Raw genomic sequence first — 22,916 nt, 5'->3', positions numbered from 1 at the left:
AAGAACGTCTTTACGTTGTCTACGTAAAGAACGCCCCTCTTGTATACGCGTCTGCATGTCTCACTGGCTTCCTGTTCGTTCACAAATACGCATTAAGTCACTCAGCAAAACATTCTGTTGTATTGTGGCTTGAACACAAGAGCGCTTGGGCTCAATTCAAATTTACAAGGTTGCAGACTTGTTGGTCAGCGCGAGAACAGTTGAGGACACAGAGGTAGAGGGACACAGGACGAGCTTTGTATAACGACTGCAATTTATTGAAAACAACGCTTTAAAAAGAAACCCACGAAAATCCAACAGTCTGCGTGCGCAGGGGTTCTAAATCACGTGGAGGCAGTTATTAAGCAAGTGCGTTTCGCAGTCTAACAAAACGATAGATGGCTGAGGTACACGACCATCGCGAAACCTTTTTATACGGAAGGCTTCAGAGAGTTCACGAGCCTTTCTGTCTTTGTGACAATAAGTATGCATCCTTTCCAACTCGCCCATCTTTCTACCTTACTGCAAGGTTGAAGAGTGCCGTATAATGTTCCGAATGCACCACATCACCCAGAAATCTAATCGAGCTAATTGCGAATAGAGCGAACGTTGCTTTCGAGAGATGTATTATTCACGCATAAAATGAATAGACACAGAAGGTAAGTTTCAAACTTATCTTGTAGTGAACCAATATACGCATATTGAAAAGTTCTAGTGTCCCTGAAAAGTGTTTTCTTCTGTTCCTACGTTTGTGTGACATTGCTGGCTGATATGTTTATGTTGTTTGAATGTTTCCAATTGGGCGAGTGCAATGCGTATGCTACATTACCAAATGTTCTCGACGCAATGGATGGGTCACCTCAGTTTCTTTAGGTGCTTATAAATTATAAGCGAACGTCCGCAATGCGACAACAGTCACATCACTCACGAGAGATACAACAAACCAATAAATAAAGACGGTGTTCGCGCCGTATAGATAGAAGTTGGTATTAGGTCTCGATAAAAACAAGCTGAAATTTATTTCTCGCCGACCAGCGTGTAATTAGTGGTGACTATTACGCACTCACATTCCACGAGATACCGTTCGTAATTTAACGCAGCGAACAAGCGCGATTGGCGAAACGTCCCACCGGTTGCTTTTCTCGAAGCCTGCGGCAAGAAACGGATGCAGAATTTTTTTTTCGACAACTACAACAACAGCAACAGCAAAAACGCACAATTGCCAACTGATAAACAGTTTAAAGTGGTGTCTTCTCATTTTTTATCTCGGAACTACAAATGTAACCGAATGCCACGCGTATTCCGCGGCCGCCTATGTTGGGGACACGCCCTATTCTGCCCCTAAAAACATGGCCACCGCGACTTGAGTCGCTCTCGCAGGCGGCAGCAGGGACTGCCAATCCAGAGTTGTTATATAACCTCCTCGTGTAGTGGAGGTGCAAATGAACTGCTGCTGCTGCTGATGATGACGATGATGACTATCGTCTTTTCGCATCCTAATTCTAGTTTCTGTCACAGCTTGGTGGTCTCGAGGCAGACCCTCACACTTACGCGAAATGTTCGCGTGTGTTCTTATTTTGGGTTCTTTTTCGCGCACCAATTTAGCAACGATACCGTGGTACTACGTTAAGCTGCCGCCTGGTTACGTAGTGTGAGTAGCGAGAAATTCACAGCTGCCGTTGCACTTTAAATGCAACGGTTGGAGCATGTAACCTGACGGAAACGCCCGTCTCCTCAGCCTGCACCGTTTAGTAGTCTTAGTATATTTCTTGTGAACGTATTGCCGTTTATAAAATACCTGAATATCGAAGACATGGACATGACAAGGTGAAAGATTGGGCCGGTTGGTTTTGCATCAGGATCATAGCAGCGTGAACTAAAACACATGCATACAGAAAGAGACACACGGGGACAAGCGATGATCATAACGCTTGTCACCGTGTTTGTCGTTCTTTGTGTGTATAGTTGTAGTTAGCGTTGCTATGACCTTGATGCAGAACATACACAGCTATTTCTGCAATTAAGTGCTACGTGGAACTCAGTCGCTGGTGTAAAGACGTGATAAGCAGCATATTCCCGGGTGCAGTACAGCGGCTTTCCTTTTCTGTTTTACTTTGACGAGAACAGCACGAAACAGACAAATTGCATTTATGACACTTTGTAGTGTAGAAAGGGCTATAAGGTGTCGCTACCAGTGCTGGTGCTGCTTCCGTCCACGTTTCCGGTGTTGCCGCATTCCGTGATGTGCAACAAGTTAGCGAGCATGCTGAAGTTTGCACACGCTATTGATTTGTCCACTAGTCACGGTGTTAAGTTGGCTACTAGAACCGCCAAGGGGATAGCGCAAATGCAGACTCAAACGGTAACAGTTTGAAGTTATCCATAAATGAGTATCATCATCTTCTTTGTCTGATAGAGAGAAGATAACTACGAAAAGAAAGGCAATGTTGTCTGTATCAGCGCTATACTCAACTTACTTTGATGTAGTGCTAATTAGATGCCAGTTATGCTTTCCTGTTTTGCGTGCCCGCACACTTAGCACGCATCCACATTTGTCCGGACTGCCCGTGACAAAGCTCGCAAAACTGGCTAATTAAAGGGGAAAAAAAGCAGAAAGAGGGAGGAGGTGGGGGAGAGGCTGTTGTTTACTCCACCGGTGCTTACGCGTTGGTACGTGGCAACGGGAATTCGTGCTGAATAATAAATGCCTCCCCGGATCTCTCAGTTTAACAAATTTCATTATATATGCATGCGAGCTTGGCGTGTGGCACGCAAGGAAAGCTACGTGCCGCCTCATGACGTGCCCAGGAACTATTCCTCGCGTCACGTAGACACACACGCACACACACACACACACACACACACACACACACGCACGCACGCACACACACACACACACACACACACACACACACACACACACACACACACACACACACACACACACACACACACACACACGCACGCACGCACGCACGCACGCACGCACGCACGCACGCACACGCACGCACGCACGCACGCACGCGCACGCACGCACGCACGCACGCACACACACACACACACACACACACACACACACACACACACGCGCGCACGCACGCACACACACACACACGTCAACTTTGCTAACAATGCTCCTGCATCAGCGAGAAAAAATAAATAAATAAAGGAGCTTCGGCAAACATTTTTCGCATTACAGCGCACCGACCTGACAGTGACGTCATTCCTCGTGTACCCTTATATGCAATCTTGGAATGTTTCATACCGCTCTAGGACAAACAAGAAATGTGAAGTGGTTGCTTAACATAGCGAACGTCGTAAAATTAAGTGCGCATTGGCGCTTCTCTCTATTGCTGTCCTCGCGGGTTTGAGTTTTTTTTATTGAATTTTAACAGTTTGCTCTATAATCGGTGACGCAAGTAGATATATGCAAGTCGAGAAAAGCTTTCCCTTTGAAGGTGTTGCCCCACACCGCGATGGTGTGTAATAGAGTTAAGCGGGGGCTCGTCTCTCAAGCTCGTCTCCCAGGGGTATTGCTTTTAATCATCTTCTTCTCGGGAACTCTAATTTTGTCCCCTCAGCAAACTCATCGGCGGACCAGCGCGTGCGCCGCTGTCATAATTTACGTCGTCTAACCAGGAAGCTACCGTATTCTCGCAGGCATAACCTATCAGCAGCTAGAAATAACACACAACTTAAACACCACTCGCCGTTTCTCAAGTCTAGATACGTCGAACAAATTATCGATTGCCGTACACGAGCCGATAAAACCTTGTCAAAATGTACTGTTGTTTATATAGCCCCTCGCTCACGCAGTCTGAAGCCATTATATGCAATAAAAGAAGGAAAGCTGTTGCAGCATCTCACACGAGACATCACATTCATGTCATACGTTTTATTAATTATTTCAAGAAAGCTGAACGAGGGAACACCGAAAGTAAAAAAATTGCCGCGTATCTGCGTGCTTCGCTGCAAATGTCGTCGAAAGACGATAGTCTTCTGCCGGCCGTACTACATGAGTGCTGGTCTGATCCGCGGCCACCCGTGATGCTGTTCTCGTACCATTTCCGTCCTGGCATGATAAATGCAATGGAGGTTTGTTTGGAGTTTCTGTTTCCCGGCGTTTCCGTTGTGCCTGGCGGCCCTTGATTACCCGTTCGGCACGGGCTTCGGGCGTCTCTTCTGCCGCCCGGTACGCTCGCTTAGCCTCTCGGTCGCTGAAGATTCGCGCGTCGCGCACCTGGTCTGTGTCCTGTTGCCTCCGGGTGCGCCTCGACTCACGATCTTGCGCTAGCCGCTCGGCTCGTTGCTCGGACGTTTGCTGGGCACGCTTGAGACGACGAGCGTCGGCACGCCGGCGCTTCTCCGCTGCAATTTGGTCGTCGGTCTTTTCCCTGCGTTGTCTGGGCATGTCTTGTAGAGTGGGTTGTATTTCATCAAGCGGCCATTTATGTTTTGCCCTGCCTCAGACAGCGCTTCCTTTATGTTGAATCGGCCGCATCTGGCTGGCATTGATAAAATTGAGGAGGCGGAATCGGCCGCATCTGGCTGGCATTGATAAAATTGAGGCGCTGCGTGAGACATGGACGCCATCTGGCAATACATCGGGAAACATGAGCTTGTGCAGAGGGTGTCCTTCCTCTATAGCAGAGGGCGCTCGTCGGCGCGCAGTCGGGGAAACACGAGCTTGTGCAGAGGGTTCCCTCCCTTCGTGGCAGACGTCGTTCGTCGGCGCGCATAGCATGGCATTTTCAGCGCAGCTTAAGAAACTAGGGTCTTTAGAGTTACGTATCTAAGTATTTTCTATTAAAGGAACACACCTCCTAATACTTACCTAGTGATGTTGCGCCTCAGATATGCGTAATATTTACTTTTTGATCGATAACGTTCACAAGTATGAACAGCCGTACCAGTTTAAGTAGTGTGGGCGGTAAGCAAGTGGTCCAACTTTGGCCGGGTGGCTGAATCGGTTGACAGACAGACAAACAGAAAGACAGACAGACAGACAGCAGACAGACAGACCAAATTTTCAGCGTTTAAGTTCCCCAAGAAAGACTATCGTCTTTAAAAATTGCGTAGCTCAACGTATGTGATCATCTCGCGAAGCAGTTCGTCACATACTGTCCTATATCTGCACAAACATTTAGAAAAGCGTACGTATTCATAGCAGGCGACCAGCAAATTAGGCATGGCCTCATCGCCCTACTTGAATTCTCTTTGTTGTGTTCATGTAGGTTACGTGTCAGTCGCGTGTCCTACGCATATAATTTCACATTATGACATTCACCTTGAGTAGAGGTGAATAAACCCACTTCTCAGCATAGACACTCTGGCGCATTTGCTACTAGAGTGCCCGTGGCGCCCCGAAGACGCCGTTACTAAACATACAACGTCTGAAGACGTGAACCTCCTCGCCGAGACGTGGGAGGCCAAGATCTCCACCCCGGCCCTGGACGAACAACGACGTCTTGTCGCCAGAGCCCGGGATGCTATCGCGGCCAGAGGATTCCTGGAATGAGGGACCCTCCCACCTAGAGTGATCCACAGCTCAAACGCTCGGGAACACCGTCTCGAAAATTAAAGTTTATATCATCATCAGCATAGTGGGTTTGCGTGGTAGCATGCTAAGCCATATGGCCACGTAAACCTCTCCAGTTTTCATTAAGGAGCCACACCCTCTCTTCTTGTCACTATTTTTTTTTATTGGCGTCCTGCTTTGGCCTGTTAATAACACAAGTTCTAAAAGTCGTCACTAAAATAATAGCAACTACGGCTATAGCTGCGGCATGAGCATATTTTTTTTATTGATATGTAAATAGAGGCTGATGATGATCAACACAATGAGTTGGCGGGCTAGTTGGTTCGAATCCATAATTACTTGTTTAGCGCAAAAACAACGGACACGTTAAAGACGACAGGACAAGGCGCTACTCTCAACTGACATCATTTTATTGCATCCCTCCTTTATATATAGCGGAAACAAGAAGAACATGCGCAGTGAGCACCATGCGCGGCAACCACCACAACATCTGATCGCCAGAGTGCACTCATGACACATAATCCAAAAAACCATATTCAGCGCTGTACAAGCTTAAGGAAGGCACACTAATGCACTGCGAACCCAGTGACTGTATGAAAAAAGCTTCTGATAATTCTCGGGCGGTGGTATCGCCGCTCTTTTTCAAAATCGTAGTGTCATGAAATATAGCCTTGCACTTGCATATTTTGCAATGTTGAGCTAAATGGGAACCTGTGCCTGTCGGTATAGATCGCTCGTGTTCTCTAAGGCGCTCGTTAACACAGCGGCCTGACTGCCCTACGTACACTTTGCCACGTGACAACGGAATCTTACATACTACACCGACGCTACAATCTACAATCTTCGCGCGGTTCCTTTCACAATCTGGTTTCTTACTTGTTTTTGAAATACGGCTGCACAACATTGACAATTTCTGAGGAGCAGAAAACAATACTGGGACATTGTGTCTAGTGGCGACATTCTTTGGAATGTGAGCCACTCTATGGCAATACGGCACAACTTCAGGCCTCTTCTTTTGAGTAACACAGTTACTTTTGTGACGCTTCCCTTTCAGTCTCTGAAGCAATACCTCAGAGACCGAGGTCACCATCACACTTGGGTAACCCGCCGCCTTCAGCCTATTTAACTGTGCAATGAAACTCTGGCTCGCAGTGTGATGACACGATTTCTTTAACGAAGATTCTAGACACATCAAGGCAATGGCGCGTTTGACAATCTTTGAGTGCGCAGACGCATAAGGTAAAAGTTCCTTACGTGCACGTGGCGAGTACATTCAACATGCGTGATCTGCTTGTAAAGATAGCTGCAAATCTAAAAACTGGAGTTTACCGTCCCTAGATAGCTCATGTGTGAAAGTCAGACCTTTGCAATTGTCAGTGAACAGAGTTAAAATATCTGCTACCGTAACGGAGCATTCGTTGTTAGTCTGTTTTATCACAACAAGAAAATCGTCAACATATCTAAAAATTTGAACCAAGTCATTGTCTAAAGCACTCTTAATTATCAGAAGCTTTTTTCATACAGTCACTGGGTTCGCAGTGCATTAGTGTGCCTTCCTTAAGCTTGTACAGCGCTGAATATGGTTTTTTGGATTATGTGTCATGAATGCACTCTGGCGATCAGATGTTGTGGTGGTTGCCGCGCATGGTGCTCACTGCGCATGTTCTTCTTGTTTCTGCTCTATATAAAGGAGGGATGCAATAAAATGATGTCAGTGGAGAGTAGCGCCTTGTCCTGTCGTCTTTCACGTGTCCGTTGTTTTTGCGCTAAACAAGTAATTATGACTGATGATGATGATGATGATGATGATGATGATGATGATGATGAAATAGAGGAGAGGTTGGCACCTTTATTGGCGCCGGCTGCTCCTCTTCGCAGCGAAAGCAAAGCTAAAAGCGCAGAAAGACGGGAAAAGCACTGGAGCCTGTCAAATATCACAAATGTTTGCGCAGGAGCAAAGGAAGCCCCAAAATAGAGCAAAACAACACTAAGAGACGCACACACAGTTCAGCACACACGCGAAAGTGCACAAAACAGTCTGGAAACGCGTACATGAGATGATATTCGCCGACAAGACGGCTACACTAACACATCTACGCTTCACGTATCCACATAAGAGGATCCATGCCGTCGTATAACAAAATCAGACGTGAGCTACACATATACGACTTAATATCATAAGACGCCAACAAACAAGATAGATAGGTTTTATTGATAGGAAAGACAGATGTCGACCTCAGTTAGTGCACTCTAGTCTGCTACACTGTACTGGGGAAGAGGGAAGTGTAAAGACACCAAGGACAATACAGGGGAAATTACTTTTACATACTGAGTAAATTAAAGAAATGATAAATTAAAGGAAATTAAAGTGGATGAAAAAAACAACTTGCCGCAGGTGGGGAACGATCCCGTGTCTTCGCATTACGCGCGCCATGCTCTTACCGATTGAGCTACCGCGGTGCCGTTTTCCCGGCCACTTTCTGGGCTATTTATGTTTTACTACTAGTACTAACCCTGGGAGTGTTAGCCAGCGCCACCAATCACTAACCTTGCTTCGTGAGGGGTGTCTCTCTGTAGTGGCTTCGCGTTTAAACAAATAGTTAGTGGTCTTGACGAACGTTGAAGAACAATGCCGCTGCAACAAGGCCTTGAAGGCATACGCTTTGAAGAGCACACTTTCAGAAGTTATGACGAAGAGAAGCTGCGCTTCCTCATAACACCACGCGTACTTTTTGTTGCGTTTTGCGGGTGACCATGTTTTCACCGGAGCATCGTTTATTTATTTATTTATTTATTTATTTATTTATTTATTTATTTATTTATTTATTTATTTATTTATTTATTTATTTATTTATTTATTTATTTATTTATTTATTTATTTATTTATTTATTTATTTATTTATTTATTTATTTATTATACATGCTTTCAAGGCCTAGTAGGCACAGCAGAAAGGAGTTGGGAAAATATACAATACAAAAGTATCACCCTTGCGGAACCCATGGTAGTTTCGTACTGATTCCACATGATATCCTTAAACTAGAAACCGTTTTGAGTTATGGTTTTCATAAAGCGGGTTGGTGTAGGGACACTCAGGCTGATTGCTTTATGTCATCGCTACGTTCTATTCAGCGTCCGAATAGGCATTGTTTCGCTTACCATTGTATTCGCTCAGTAGGCGTATTAGGTCACTGCTTGCCTAATTTACGCTTTATATGACACTTTCCGCTCCAGTTATTTTCCTCAATTCTACCAAGAGGATCACAGAGTCACTTTTGATACGTACCTAGTCTATACCGTTGTCTTTATACAAACATTGATATTAAAACTGTCATTTTACACGCGATGACATATACGGACACGTTTTTTGGAGTCACCTAAGAGTTTTTTCCATCCGCTCGTAACCGCGATATGCAGGCTACGCAACCTTAGCAGCAATTCACGTAACTATTCTGTATTATTATATCAAATAATTCGGCTATATCTAGACGAGAGAGAATATAAAACAGGTGTGACAAAAAACAAATGCTGAGGTGTGCGAAGGGCAAAATTGCCGAATGGAATATGAGTATTCGAGAAGGATGACATTGAAATATCTGATAGAATGGACAATATTTATTTGTTTTTTAAATATCCAAACAAGAACATAACTAAATAAGAAATAGGAAGCTTGCGTGGAGTCTATTTGGAAAGAAAGGCTCTTCTTTAATTTATTTGTTAAAGTTAATAAAGTCATTCACATCCGGACGTTCGGTCAACTGAGCTGCTTGCGAGTGAGAAACAACTGAAAAGCGGTCATGTATTATGCTCCATGATAATGACATTATCACCTCCAGTAACCGCCTCCACGGAACTACAAAAATGTTCATGCCTGAAATCAGATTTAGGCTCACTGTCCACACCAGATGGTCAAAATTACTCCAGCAACCCCGCTACAGCGTGCCTCATAATCAGATCGAAGTCCTAGCACGTAAAACCAGGAAAATAATTTTTTTTTCATTCTTTCCATCGATCGGTGCATGGACGTGTATTACGCCGAATCTAAAACGGCGTCAACAACGGGTAACTGACAGCGAAAAGGGTGAACTTCGAGTATCTTAGCAACGGCGTGTACTTAACGCTATCCCCACTTCTTAGGCCTACACGGCCAGAATTCCCGGTCAGCTTCGAGATAAAACACCAAATGGGTTAGCCTTGATGAGCCCCGGGTCTGGGCAGCTGCACTTTTCTTTGTGCCTAACTGCGCTCTATCTCGACCCCGGTAATCCCTTCTTCGATCCACATTGACGGAGAAACATACTCGGCCTTTCGGCACGAGCTCAGTGGCCGACGACATTATTTCTCGCTTATCTCACGCTAGGCCCGATGGTATAAGCTCGTTCCCTGCGCCGTTCCGTAATTCCGTGCACCATCGCGAATGCCACAGATTCGCTTCGAAAAATCTAGACTCGTGTTTACAAACAACACTACTTACGCTACATCTGTTCGTAAGAAGAGATAGCAGCCGTACTAATGCTACAGCTGTTCGTAAGAACAGATACGTAAGAACAGCCGTAGTTTTGCGACAGCTGTTCGTAAGAACAGATACCAGCCGTACTTGTGATACGGCGGTTCGTAAGAACAGACACCAGCCGTACTTATGATACAGCGGTTCGTAAGAACAGATACCAGTCGTACATAGGCTACATCTGTTCGTAAGAACAGATACCAGCCGTTTGCTCATGCTGCAGCTGTAAGTAAGAACATATACTTGCCATTTACTTATGCTGCAGCTGTTCGTAAGAGCAAATGCCAGCCAATCGCGATGTTGGAGGCGTCATTAGTGAAGGCAGTCGGCCAATGGCGAACAGCAATTACGAAAGACAGGCTTCGGGAATTCGGTCCCCGGGGAATTGCACCTTCAACCGTCGGTTCCAGTTGCTTCCATTTGACAGAACTGACATTTTGGCGAGTTGATGTAGTGTCATAGTAATTAAATTACAGAGCTAGAAATAAACACGGTACTGGCAAGAGCGAAAGAATGCAGCGAGACAGGCGCTGACCCGCTGCTTCTTTACTTCTTCTCCACGTCTTTTTTGCTGTGTTACTTCAAAGGAGCATGCCTCCATTTGAAGCTAAATTTTTAAAACTAAATTAAATTGCCGGCAGTACACAGAGTGCTATGTAAAAAACTCAAATGAAAAATTGGCTTGTTTGAACATCCACAGCTGATTGGAGGTAGCGACAGAATCCAGTTGAAAGGTTTGATTTTCTCGGTGTCCCTTACTACAGTGATCATGTCTTCGTTGTCAGAGCCGTGGCTTATTGAAGGAAACAAAAGGTGGTAAACTGTGTTTCAAGATACTGTGAGGAGTATTTTGATCCGTGTTCGATGACCGTACCTCCCTAAAAACACTAAACATTTTCTATGACTTCAAAGTGTATTTTTCGATACATCTCAGTCGCGTGCTTTTCCCGATCATCGCTACAACTTGTCGACACGCACTGTTATAGTGTTTATAACGACAGTATTATGGCAGTGCAGCCACTCCGTTAGGGAGTCGAACACGCGACCTTGTTCTCTTTGCAGAAAGCCACAGTCGCCGAGCCTTGACAACGGGTTACGAAAAATTCGCTAGAGTGAAACGAATCTATGTATAGGATACTGTTGTGTCCCGAAAACGAGTAAAAAAAATGACTGTGCACACCGCAGGTATGGCCGCTTTTTCGGCCATATCTGGAAGCACACAGTCGTTTTTACCGTTGCCAGAAAAAGGAACATTTCTTGCTGCACCTTGACAATCAGTATAGCGGACATTGAAAATTGGGTGTTTTGTGTAAGCCAGAATTTCCTTCATAGGCTTAGCGCTGCATCGGACCTTCGTCCTCGGTGGATTGTTCAAAACTACAACTGTTGAAGGTCCCCTCAGACGAGACGACGCGAAGGGTGTTCGTGGAAATTTTCAACGTGGTCCGACTTGATTCTGGCCTTCCAAGCGACACTTAGTGGAGGTGCTTACTTCTTTAGAAATATTCAACCTGCAAGGCTGTATTAACTCACCTAGTCGTATATTCAGAAAAACGGAAGTACCTGAGGGCGAGACAATTTCCTGCTTTACCTTGACTTCGCCCACACATTTGGGGTAAATGCTCGTAATGTATCCTTGCGTGCGTTCAGTTCGCCGTCAGCGGCGCTGCACAGATTTAGCTTCGCGCAGGCGTATGCTGCGCCGAAGATACAAGACTCACTACGCAGGCGAAGCGTGTGGCTATATATATATATATATATATATATATATAGTCTCCGAGAGAAAGAGAGTTAGAAAAAAAGGATGCATAAAGAAAGGCAGGAAGACGTACTAGATGTAGTTCTGGTTGGCTCCCTAGCATGGAGGATAGGGCTAAGGAGGCACAAAGAGAAAGAGATCCGCGTACACAATACAGCGGTAGCCGGAAGCATTCTCGACGTCTATTAGCTTCGTAGACCTCAGGAACTCCAACTGCGCAGATGTGGCCGTCTGCTCGGAGTTCTTTCAGAAGCACTGGCCTGGAACTTTCTCTTCTATCAGTGGAAGGCTGTCAAGCCTATCAAGCGCTGTGCACATCCCTTGCCTCTCCGCACTACGAGCCACCATCAGTGTGCACAATATAATTGGCTAGAGGCTAAACACCGGTATGGGCCTGCAGTAAGCACACGTCTGCTGGACGTCTTTTCTTCCCGTCTTTTCCACATCTTCTCTCTAAGTCTATTACAAGTCTGTTCATATCCGCGTCTATTAAAACATGAGTTGACCCATTCCTGAGATCGGCGAGTGAACCGCTTCTGACATTGTGGTCCCTCGGATTTTAGTAATCTGTATGTAGACTATACTGCCGGACACTACCAAGCCAACTTGTGACGATGACAGAAAATGATATACAACAAATTTCAGTTGGCCCACCCCCAAAATTCAAGTTGGAGCACCCCTACATTTAAGTAGGCCCACCTCCAAATTTCACTTGGACCACCCTCAAATTTCAAGTTGGTCCAACCCGAAATTTTAATTGGCCCGCCCCTACTATAGGCTTCCCCATGCATTTTCTAGGGAGCCCTATGTATCGATCCCTTTGCATAAAAATGATCATATGGCTATTCTTTCTGATCATTCTTTTGGTTTCAATTGTACCTTATCGCAAGCTACCAACCAACTACATTTACACTATTATAACAATTAGATGTCTTCGCAAATTACGCATTTTCGTGCAGATACAAGGCACTTTTCGGGTGACAAATAGATTTTGCTGGGGTACTTACAAGAGAATGCTCACGCATTAATAACACCTTCGCACCCGGGTCATTTTAATTCAACGTTAGTGTGACGTTGGCCTCTTCTTTCGTTACTTGAGGGACAACAAATATGCTCGTAGCTCCGCGCTGCCTTTGGATAGGTTTATGCAACAGTTGTAACTGTTTTAATCTGCCTAACGAGTGACGTCATAGACAACACTTATAGATTAGAGGTGGGTGGGGGAGGGATGTGTAGAGGGAGTGCATGTTTACTTTTAATCGGCTCCCTTCTTTGCAAGACACTAGCTTGAGGTGCACCTGCTCCGGCCGTGCCTCTGCACATAGCTGTACACTCAGACTAGCTGATCTTCACGGTTGCATCTTATCCGGAAAATCACATCAGATACTCCATAGAGTGTTTATACCCCCACAGTATGGTTGACAGGAAGGTACTGGGCAGAAAGCGTTAAAAAAGAAATGCTGGCAATAATAATGGCAGGCCATTTTGTTTACCCGTCCCTCGTCCCATGCGACGTACTGCGATGGTATATTGAGCCACGCCAACTTCGTTGCAGATGAAGTAAGCTCGGATAAAAGATAGAAACTCTTAATAGGACGCCGGACCAACTCTAATTCCCATATTCAAATACAGGAAAACTGCGGATACACCCTCATTAAACCACCGCTCAGCCAATTAGATTGAAAATGAAAATTGTTGCATTTGTGAAGGTAAATTTTTACCTGCGGTTACTAGCAAATTTTTTGTTCAGAGGATCATATTGTTGACCGTGTTGCAGACAATCCGTAAACTTAAATTAAGTTGGGCTCTAGGTGATCAAGTTCCGTAACTTCTAGTCCAAATGGGATATCGTAATTTGTAGGTTACAGCTCTCGGGGTGCCGAAAACGGACAAAGGCGACTTTTTAAGTTACAGTTGCATGCTTGTGTGACACGACTTTACACCAGTCTTGCAAAAAGAAAAATCCTGTTTCAGAACTAGCGGCACACCTCAGAGCCTGGCGTTGTAAATAACTTTAGCCGGCCTTATACGCTATTTTAGGTGGAGTGACAAAATTGGGACATATGTTTTCTTCGCGGAGTTACATGTCCAAAATTTTATGCCTCCTTTTCATATTTAAAGTTTGAAAACATTTGTAAGCAAATTGAAGACAGAATTAAGAATGTTCGTCAATGTGCCGGTCGCTTTTAACGTCCTCTTGTAAGTGCTACCAATTATTTTGAAATCGGCTTTTCAGTTGTCAAGCTAAACGATTTCTCAGTTCCTATGTTCGAAAATTGAAGCTCTAAATGCAAATGTTCCTCCGAATCCTGATTCAGGGTTCTCAGGAAATTTCTCAGCAGCTATTGACTTCCAAATTGATACGTATCCCTTTTCTCTGATGGGGACCCCAAATCGCCCCGCTGAATCCGCTGCTTGGGTGCAATCCACTGAAGACACCGTTACACTAAGAATGGCTCTCTTCGCATTCGCGTTTCATGCAGTTCGAATCGGCGACAGGCCGATTCCTTTAAATTATCGCCGTGACCCTTCTGCGAGTTCCCAACTGCATGTGACACCGCAATTTAGAGACTTTAATAGCTGTCACATATTCCATTAGAATTGAAAGCTTCAGAGCAATTTCGCAAGCGTGGAATGACTTGTAGGCTTCAGAAGAAAAGCAAAAAAGAGAGTGTGCCGTATTAAGTGCTTTGTGCACCTGTGCCCAGTGCATAGCAGTTTACGACAACGAGTGCAAAGTTTTCAGGTGAAAGTAGAATGTTCTAAAGAATCACTACAATTGCTTTTCTTTTTTTCTGCAGAAGTACAATGCGCAAGGCATAACCGATTTACATGTTTAAAGAAAAAAATTTGACTAACAGTATGGGTTCGAGAGAGTTCGTGAATGTTTTTTTTTTGCATAGAAAGGGCGCTGTACGCAGGTCACTGACATCATTCTTCGAGACAAAGTGAAACGATTAATTTAGCCAACCGTGGCTTTTATCTGAAGCCTGTGTATATCTTCTTTCGCCATTGTGCAACGTCGCGCGAGCTCCACGAAGTAATGAATGATTGCGCCAGCGTTTTGAAGGTTGCAAATTACATCGCTGCGTACGATTAGAGACTCACTGGAGCGAAAAGGAGCGCTTTTAAAACGTCGCCACTCGCCTGAGCAGTGTCTTGACGGCGTACGCGAACGTAGTCCATCTCGACTTCTTAACGACGTCGCCAAGACCGCAAAATGAAGCTGTGTATTTGACGTCCGGCTTTAGGTGCCCTGTAACGAAAGAAAAAAAAAGAAGAGGGTGGGCGATCTCAATTGAGAACGACGTCTGTCACTGCATGGACGACAAGCGCTGAGAACTTTCGATTTGCGAACTCTCAATGAAGGATTAGGTCTCCGTGTATACCTCACCGCCACCCTCCTTTACGGTTATCGAGCGAACTTTAATGCCCCATCTTGCTTTATCAGACCCGAAGACGGACGTATACTTTAAATGGTTCCGTCACATTGAGTCGACCAAATATACGGGCAAAATAGAGTTGCGTGTGTGGTACTGCGATAAAAGAGGCTTGTGGTCTTTCGTCTCGACGTTTAAGGGATGAGATGTTTCTTTGTTTTTTTTTTCTCCTGCCAAGGCGGCCGGACAGGTTGCATTTATCACATTGTCATTCGAAGCGCTTTAGAAACCAGTAAAGGAATTGCAAAAGAAGCCTTAGAAAATGGGAAATGAAGCAGAAAGAAGGTACTGCGGAGAAGTGTCAGGCGTCAAGTTTTTTAAAAGACTAGGAATTAAAGCCTTAAATCGCCTGATATGCGGAAAAGAAAGAAAAAATAAACAAGACGAGATGAGGAAAAAAAAAAACCGGAAACGTATGCAGTGGAAAGCACTGTGCCAATAGGTTATACAGCATATTTGAAAGTGAAGCGGGTTTATATGACAAAAAATACATATATATAGAGAGAGATATTCGCAGGAGAATGCGATCGTCTATTCTAACCGCCTGAAAGAAAAAAAAGAAAGATGGCACAGGTGTTTTCGCGCCGATAAAAGTGAGCGATGATTTTTTCCTCGCACTGTCCGCACACCCGCACCCTCAAAAAGATGAATGGGCGGAAGCGACGGCAGCATCACCGCCAGGCCCTGAATTTTCAGCGACGAGGTTTCACGAATGCAATTTCGGCAAGAAGAAAAACAAAGCAAACAAGAACGAAAGCAGGAAGGCTTTCGAGAGGCTTTTCACTCAGCCAGGCACCCTCGCTCGCTACGTTGCCCTGTGCCGATATACATTTTGCTTCGATGAAAGACGCACTGCGGCTGAAGCTATAAGACTTCTGCACAATGCCGACCACCCTGCGCGCACGTTGGATTCCCGCCACCATCGTGAAGGATAGACGAGCGAGAAAGCTCAGGACGCGCTTGAGATGTTTGTAGAGCGATAGCTCTACTACTCCAGGTACAAACCCAGAAAACGCCTGATTCCGTAAATCCGACCTCCAAGCTCAACCAAGGTCAAACTGGAACTTAGCCTGCCTAATGCCTAAAGCCTGCCTAGGGGCAACAGCAAAAAATGAATAAAATCATAATTAAAGAAAAAGGTTCTAGGACGTTCACATTTTGTTATAAGATGGCTTATATTACCCCTGAAAACAATGTATGTTCAGCAATGCACTTGTGTTTAGAGGTGAAGCCGACATTAAAGGAAACGGTGTAAGCTTGGTTTTTGTAAGCTGGCTTTGCCACATTCAGTTTTGCAGTGAAGCCTACTCATAAAGAAAAATGCGATGCGAACGGGGCTAGATAACGCTATCGCGTTCCTCTTTTAAAGGCGAAGCTTAAGCCTCCTCTTTTTTTGCCCCGCGCTCTCTGCTACAAGTGAAATTGAGTTTTCTGTGGTATTCCGACGCATGCAGAGCATGTTCGTCGCATAACGTGTGCCTGCGAACGCATGTTTCGTTGCCCGTAACGGGACAGACGGATTAACTTGGCATGCAGCCGCGCTTATATACCGCGAAAGCGTCTGCGAAACTACTACTGCAAAACGAAAGCGGAGATGGTGAGAGGCCTTAACTGCAGGAGCTACACCTTTTGTCGCAGCCTAAGTCATTACGGATTCCATTAAAGCAAACTACGGGAGCCTAAAAAGGAGCCTAAAAAATTGTCACAGTTTCGCCCTAAGGGCGAAGCAATGAATGCGATAGCAACACAGCAATGTCATACGAAGTAAGGTGAGCGGCTTTGGTAGCAATATGAATTGTAGTAAACATGAGCTGATTCAGTGCGCAGGTGTGCTGCGGCGTAAGTAGACCGACATGAAGGGAGACTCGATGACCACGAGAAGGCGCGTGTGAAACGGTGGTGTTGATGAGAAGCGCTTCCCCTGGGTAGCGCGTGCGAAGGGACACACCTGTAGCGCTGCACTGCCGATCCGGGCAGCATTGCATGTGTAGCGTGCGTTGGAAAATGTGGTCCGACTATTACTAACTGAATGAACAAGCGTGGTGTGAGTGCGCATAAACAAACATGAATAGATCACACTGAATGACTGCAGACAACGACTGTCAAAACGCTGGCAGCAAGCGCATACGCCGCAGCGGGCGAAGGTACGTGCGGTCTGTCGCTTCAACGGAAACTGAGCGGCGAATGCACAGCGCATAGAAAGGTCAGAGCCGTGTGGAGATAGGAGACGGTGCGGGCGAGCGACGAGCGCGGTTGCATCCTCCGGCGCTGGCTTCCCGCTTCCTTGCTTGCGCGCGGGAGATTGAGTGCGTTTGCTCTCCGTGATAGCGCGCCTCCCCTCACGCTTCCGCTCGGGCATACGGCGCGCGGCGAAGATTTTATCTATACAGAACCTGACGGCGGCGGCGACGGCAGAAATCCGGTTGAAGTGTCCATAAAATTGTTTTCGCAATAAAAAGTAACACGTTGTGCTGGGATATCTTGTGTAATGGCGTAAGAATAATGTGCAGTCATCCGGCACGGCCGACGTGGCCTCGCTAATGCTCAGGTGAGCTAGTAGCACACGATCAGGTAAGCTTGTAGCAGCCACCGTTGCCCGGCACACCTTATCCTCGGCTCGAGAAGCGTGACTGCTGTTGCCTGCGCGTCGTTAGACGAATGATGGACGCTATAGCTCGTGAGGGTGAACGCCGGATAACTATAGAACTACGTTGGCGTGGTACTCATTCCTTCAAATATAAGCTGTTGCTGGTCATGCAGGTTAAAGTTGGGCAGCGTGGCTTGCCACTGATCTTGAGATGGGTTGTGGTATGGAGGGGAGGGGGGGGGCACTCCTGAGTGGTTTTGTAAAGTGAAACATGCTCCGGGCTAGTGGTGGCATCTGTAGAACCAGTTCGTGTGATGAACCTAGAAACATTTGTAGGCATAAGATGCCGTCAGCACGAATATCACGGGAAGAGGCGCTCGTCCTGTGGTGGAAATAAAATAAAGTGCTGCTTCTGATGATGATGATAATAATAATAATAATAATAATAATAATAATAATAATTATTATTATTATTATTATTATTATTATTATTATTATTATTATTATTATTATTATTATTATTATTATTATTATTATTATTATTATTATTATTATTATTATTATTATTATAGTGATGATGATACAATCATGCTCAGTGATATTCCTGGCTGGTGCAAGTGACCAGCGGCGAGGGTCATCTACCTTCTGCCTGCAGCATTTTGCCCTAAGAAATCCAGCCCTAATCAATTCATGAATGCAGCTCAACCTTGTGGAATTCCGCAGAAATAATCCGGGCCCCAACGTTTTCACTACCAGCCATTACCATACGCACTTTATAAACACGCTGCAAGGACGTTCTTTTCTGACAGTATATATCACCGACGTGTTCACTGCGTTACGGATGCGAAGTAAAACCTAACAATAGGTCATGAAAACTAAGCGCACGACGTAATCGTCAAGACTGCATCAGCAGAAAAAAAAGTTTGGTTGAAAAGATGGAGCAGCATTACTTTACGAGGTGGCGCCGGCGTCGTCTTCGCCTTTACCCCCTAGGCCATCCAGCACTGAAGCTGAAGGTATTGCGTACTTGCCTGCACCAATGAACGAATATATTCATGAACTTTCCTCCTTATTCCGAAGACGGTGTTTGACATACAGCGACCTCTATAAATTACGAAAGAAAACAAAGGAGAAACGAGTAAAAAAGAAGCCAATCGATCGGACTTGTAGATTTCACCGCATATCACCGCAAGTGAAATTCCCATGAGGTGTATAAAAAACCAACTCTGACAGATGCTGCAAGCGAGGAGAAAGTCAATAGAATGCCACCAAAATCGAGCCAGGTTATCATGACTTTTTTTTCCGCCGCATTGTTCGCGGCATAAACATTCATCGTAGGCTACACCAACCCTGTACGGTGCTCAGGGTGACAGCATCTATAAACACATGCACCGAGCTGTGACATACGGGTTGCTTCCTTTCTTAACCTACTTGGCTTCGGCTTTGGATAGCGCTTTTCGACGGTCAGCTTGGAAAGAAGGATTTGCACTCCATGGATACGCCTCAGTCCGTATTCGCACTGTTCCTGGTTCGCAACGGTTTCTTTGTTTTGTTTTTTTTTGTTTTTTTTCTTTGGGTCTTTCGAAGTTTGGCGACTGTACCTGGATTTCTATAATAACAAACAAACAGATGGTACACCTATGTTTACTGCGATATCAGTTGTGTCAAAGTTTATGATGATAAACATGACGATGTTGACGACGACGACGACGACGACGACGACGACGACGATGATGATGCTGATGATAATGATGATAGGAACACCCCTTCAAAACTGGGTTGCAGAACAGGCCACCTTTCTCGTTTTTGTCTTTCTCGTGTATGTAAATAATTAGGTAATTTTTTACAGTGAAATCTCGTTGATACGATCTTCGATGGAACCGGAAAATAAAACTTATCCTCCGAACATAATCGTATGCAAGAAATGGCATATAAGAAGCAAAAGTAATAACCAGAAAAACGTATTATGCAGAATTGTATCAACGAGATTCCACTGCGTACTCCTTGCACACAAAGCTGCATTATTCAGTATAGCAAGTACACTGTATTTCATCATTGTAGTTTATTTGAAAAAAAAAGGGGCGCCCTATGAGTGTCGGGCTTCGACTCAAAAGAGGTGGTAGCGCAAATCAGAACATAGCCTTCGATATATCCGGCTCAACATCGTAATCCTACGCAAGTCGCTCCGTTTGTGGCAGTCGATCTTCACTGTAAAAGACATCGAGGCCACGTTCGATCCATCTTTTGTCTGCAACTACCTCATCCTTTGGCATAAAACAAATGCTTCAAATTTTCAGATGGCTGTATAAAAGTGCACTACGCTATTTATTCACTGCCACGAATAGAACGATGTGTCGCAACCAATTTCACGATGCTGGGTGTTCAAGTGCGGGATCAAGTGCGGCATGGGCCTGCTTTTATCCTTTCTTACCTCCCACCTTAGTGACCCCGTTTTTTTTACTTAACGATGCGATTACATTTCTTCCCTTTATATCTATGCCATTTGCTTCCCCACTTACGCTAATGAGCCGCTCTTTCAAATAAATGCTCACTTCGTTTATTCATTATCTTCAGCTGCCTTTTCCCAAGCCGCTCACGTACAGGATGTAAGAGCGTGACACAGACACCTAACGCCCCCTGAACACAGCAACGCGAAACTACCATCTGCAGCGGCAGCGGCGAACATGCGCTTCAAAGGGCACGGGCCAACTTCGGAGTCGGTGCAATACCAGACTCACCGGGGACAATTTTCGTTTCCTAATTACCATGCGTAGTAGTCCTTTATGATTATTTTGATGTTCATTAGTTGTTCTGTGACACTCCAGCATGCGGTTACATTGTTCGCAGTTTCTTTCTGTGTGTGTTTCGTGCTGAAACATCCTCTCCTTTGGAGAGGTGAACGTGACATTTCCGGAGTCGGTGCAGTACTAGTTAACCGGAGAACGTCGAAGTGACTTTTATTCGCGTTGTAGTTGTTGTTGTTCCGCCTTTAAGTATGGCTGGTAACACCGAAGTGGGATTGGACAAGGTTCACCGTGGAAAGCGCACGAAATGAGTATCTTGCTCACTAGCCTTATGGTAAATAGCAAAATTAAAAAAAATTGCAGCACAAATGTCTGAAAAGTAAAGAGGCGAATGTTTGATGGAAGTACAAGAAAAACAAGAAAGACAAAGTAAATGTGGGTTTATACTGGGGAAAACAAACTTTTTTAACACGCCGACCTCGCTGTAGCAACGATGGGGTCGCAATTTCATAAACTCACAGACTCCCTTTAGATCGCGACGAGACTTTTGCCTGCTCACACCAATAGATGAAAATATTTTATCGTAGAACTCCTTAAACGCTCGTAGAGATGATGGTATGTGAATATATATATATATATATATATATATATATATATATATATTGCCGCACCTGTACTGCGATGAAGAGGAGGACTATGCGAGCAGGCATTAGCGTTTCTATCAAGGCGCGTGGCCACGGTATGAGACACACGTGATTTCCTTCTTTCTTTCTTGTCCCTGGCTCATACCCGCATACCCAAAGCGTGTATGCGCCACACGCGATTTTATTATCGTGAATCGTGACGTAACGGACGAGCGTGTGACGTTATTGATGTCATGACCTATCAGTCATGTTAGTCATACATTCGTACGCTTCCATGCCAATTTTGGTTTATACCACGTGAACGAGACGTGAGTTTTCGACGCCGAAAATTGTTGTTCTACGCGTCGTTTTGTCCGCGGACGCGATCCGCCGGAACCTAGCCATACACAGTCTCGCTGCAAAAGTGCGCGGTCTCATAGGGGATCCTTTCACGTTGTGCAGACGCCAACTGCGACGCGGATGGCCGTCACCGCCGGTTCTTCCTCAAGTCGGGCTCTTCGAGCGAGAGTCCTCGGCCAGCTGCTGTTCGCGTCGACAGCAGCAGCAGCAGCGACGACGATGACGACGAGGAAGAAGACGAAGACGAGTACGAGGATGAGTACGGTGAGCCGCCTTACTTGTTTTGCGAAATTTTTCGCCCCAGTCTGCATGAAATTTGTAGACGATTAGTTAACTACCTGAATACACTCATAAAGGCCAGAATCGAGGCTATCTCCTAGGTGGCAGTAAAATTGGGAAAATAATGAAACAAACGAGAAATCAGTCAACTGATAAAATGGGAATATGATACGAGAATATTGGTCAAGCACTGCACGCGTAATGCGGAAGATGCGCCTTCGGCTTGCCACTGTGGCAAGTTTATCTTTTCGTATGCTTTCATTTCCCTTTTTCCTATCAGTTTTATATTTCAATTAAACAACGCAGTTATATTTCCCCTGTGCTTTATTTCGCTTCATTGTCAGTTTTCTTTCTATGCTAAACTAACGAAAAATCAAGCTCCTCGAATTGCTTTCTTCTTGTCGACCAACAAAGTGGTAAGTGTAGCATGTAATAATGCAGTAAGAATACAGGGGCAATATCAAGATGGAGACAAATTGATGAAGTATGGGCGAGCAAGGTCTGAGCCTGCAAGTCAACGTTTTCGATACGGGCGCCGGCCTTGACGAATAGCAAGTATATCTGATGGAGAGCAACTCTTCTTTCCCCTTGTCACAACGCTGGCTCAAGGCTGAAGCTTGCCTTTTCAGCCTAATCTTCATTACGTGGCCATTAGTTACACATGACAATGGAAATGGCGTTTAACGCATTTGAAGAGTCACTGATACAACGTGTAAGAAGGGAAACATATGGAACACGTAAACCGCATAACATATCTGTAAAGGCATCGATAGAAATGCAGAAGCTCGAGCAATGAATGAACAGCGAATAAACGAGAACATTGATAATTTAAGATGAGTCAATAAATAAGAACAATGAACGATACGAAGGCCTTCGCTACACCTACAGTGTCTGAAACTAGGATTTTGCGTGGATCAAAATTTCCTCGCAATTTGTCCTTAAGAGGAAGCTTTAGCTCGGGCCCAACTCCGAAGCCACCTATTCAAATGCATGTAGAACACAGAAACACTTTTCCGGGATAAATACTTTGCCGATGTTAATAAAATTTGTTGCATTTGAGAGAAAAGGTTAAATTCTATGACTGAAGCGAAATTTCGATTT

The 22,916-nt window shown here is 45.0% G+C and overlaps 1 protein-coding gene across 1 annotated transcript in view; it reads left to right on the top strand.

Annotated features, from left to right (window-relative positions):
* Positions 1–22,916, top strand: part of LOC119452852 (sarcoplasmic reticulum histidine-rich calcium-binding protein-like) — a 76,286-nt gene that overhangs the window by 30,479 nt on the left and 22,891 nt on the right. The window contains exon 2 of the mRNA XM_037714805.2: positions 21,639–21,800. Coding sequence (XP_037570733.1) covers positions 21,639–21,800 — 162 coding nt within the window. The remainder of the gene's footprint in view (positions 1–21,638; positions 21,801–22,916) is intronic.

The sequence above is a fragment of the Dermacentor silvarum genome, chromosome 5 (genome assembly GCF_013339745.2).
Source record: "Dermacentor silvarum isolate Dsil-2018 chromosome 5, BIME_Dsil_1.4, whole genome shotgun sequence".
Taxonomy (NCBI): Eukaryota; Metazoa; Arthropoda; class Arachnida; order Ixodida; family Ixodidae; genus Dermacentor; species Dermacentor silvarum.
Note: the sequence above shows the minus strand (reverse complement) of the source record. Positions and strands in the feature narration are given on the sequence as shown.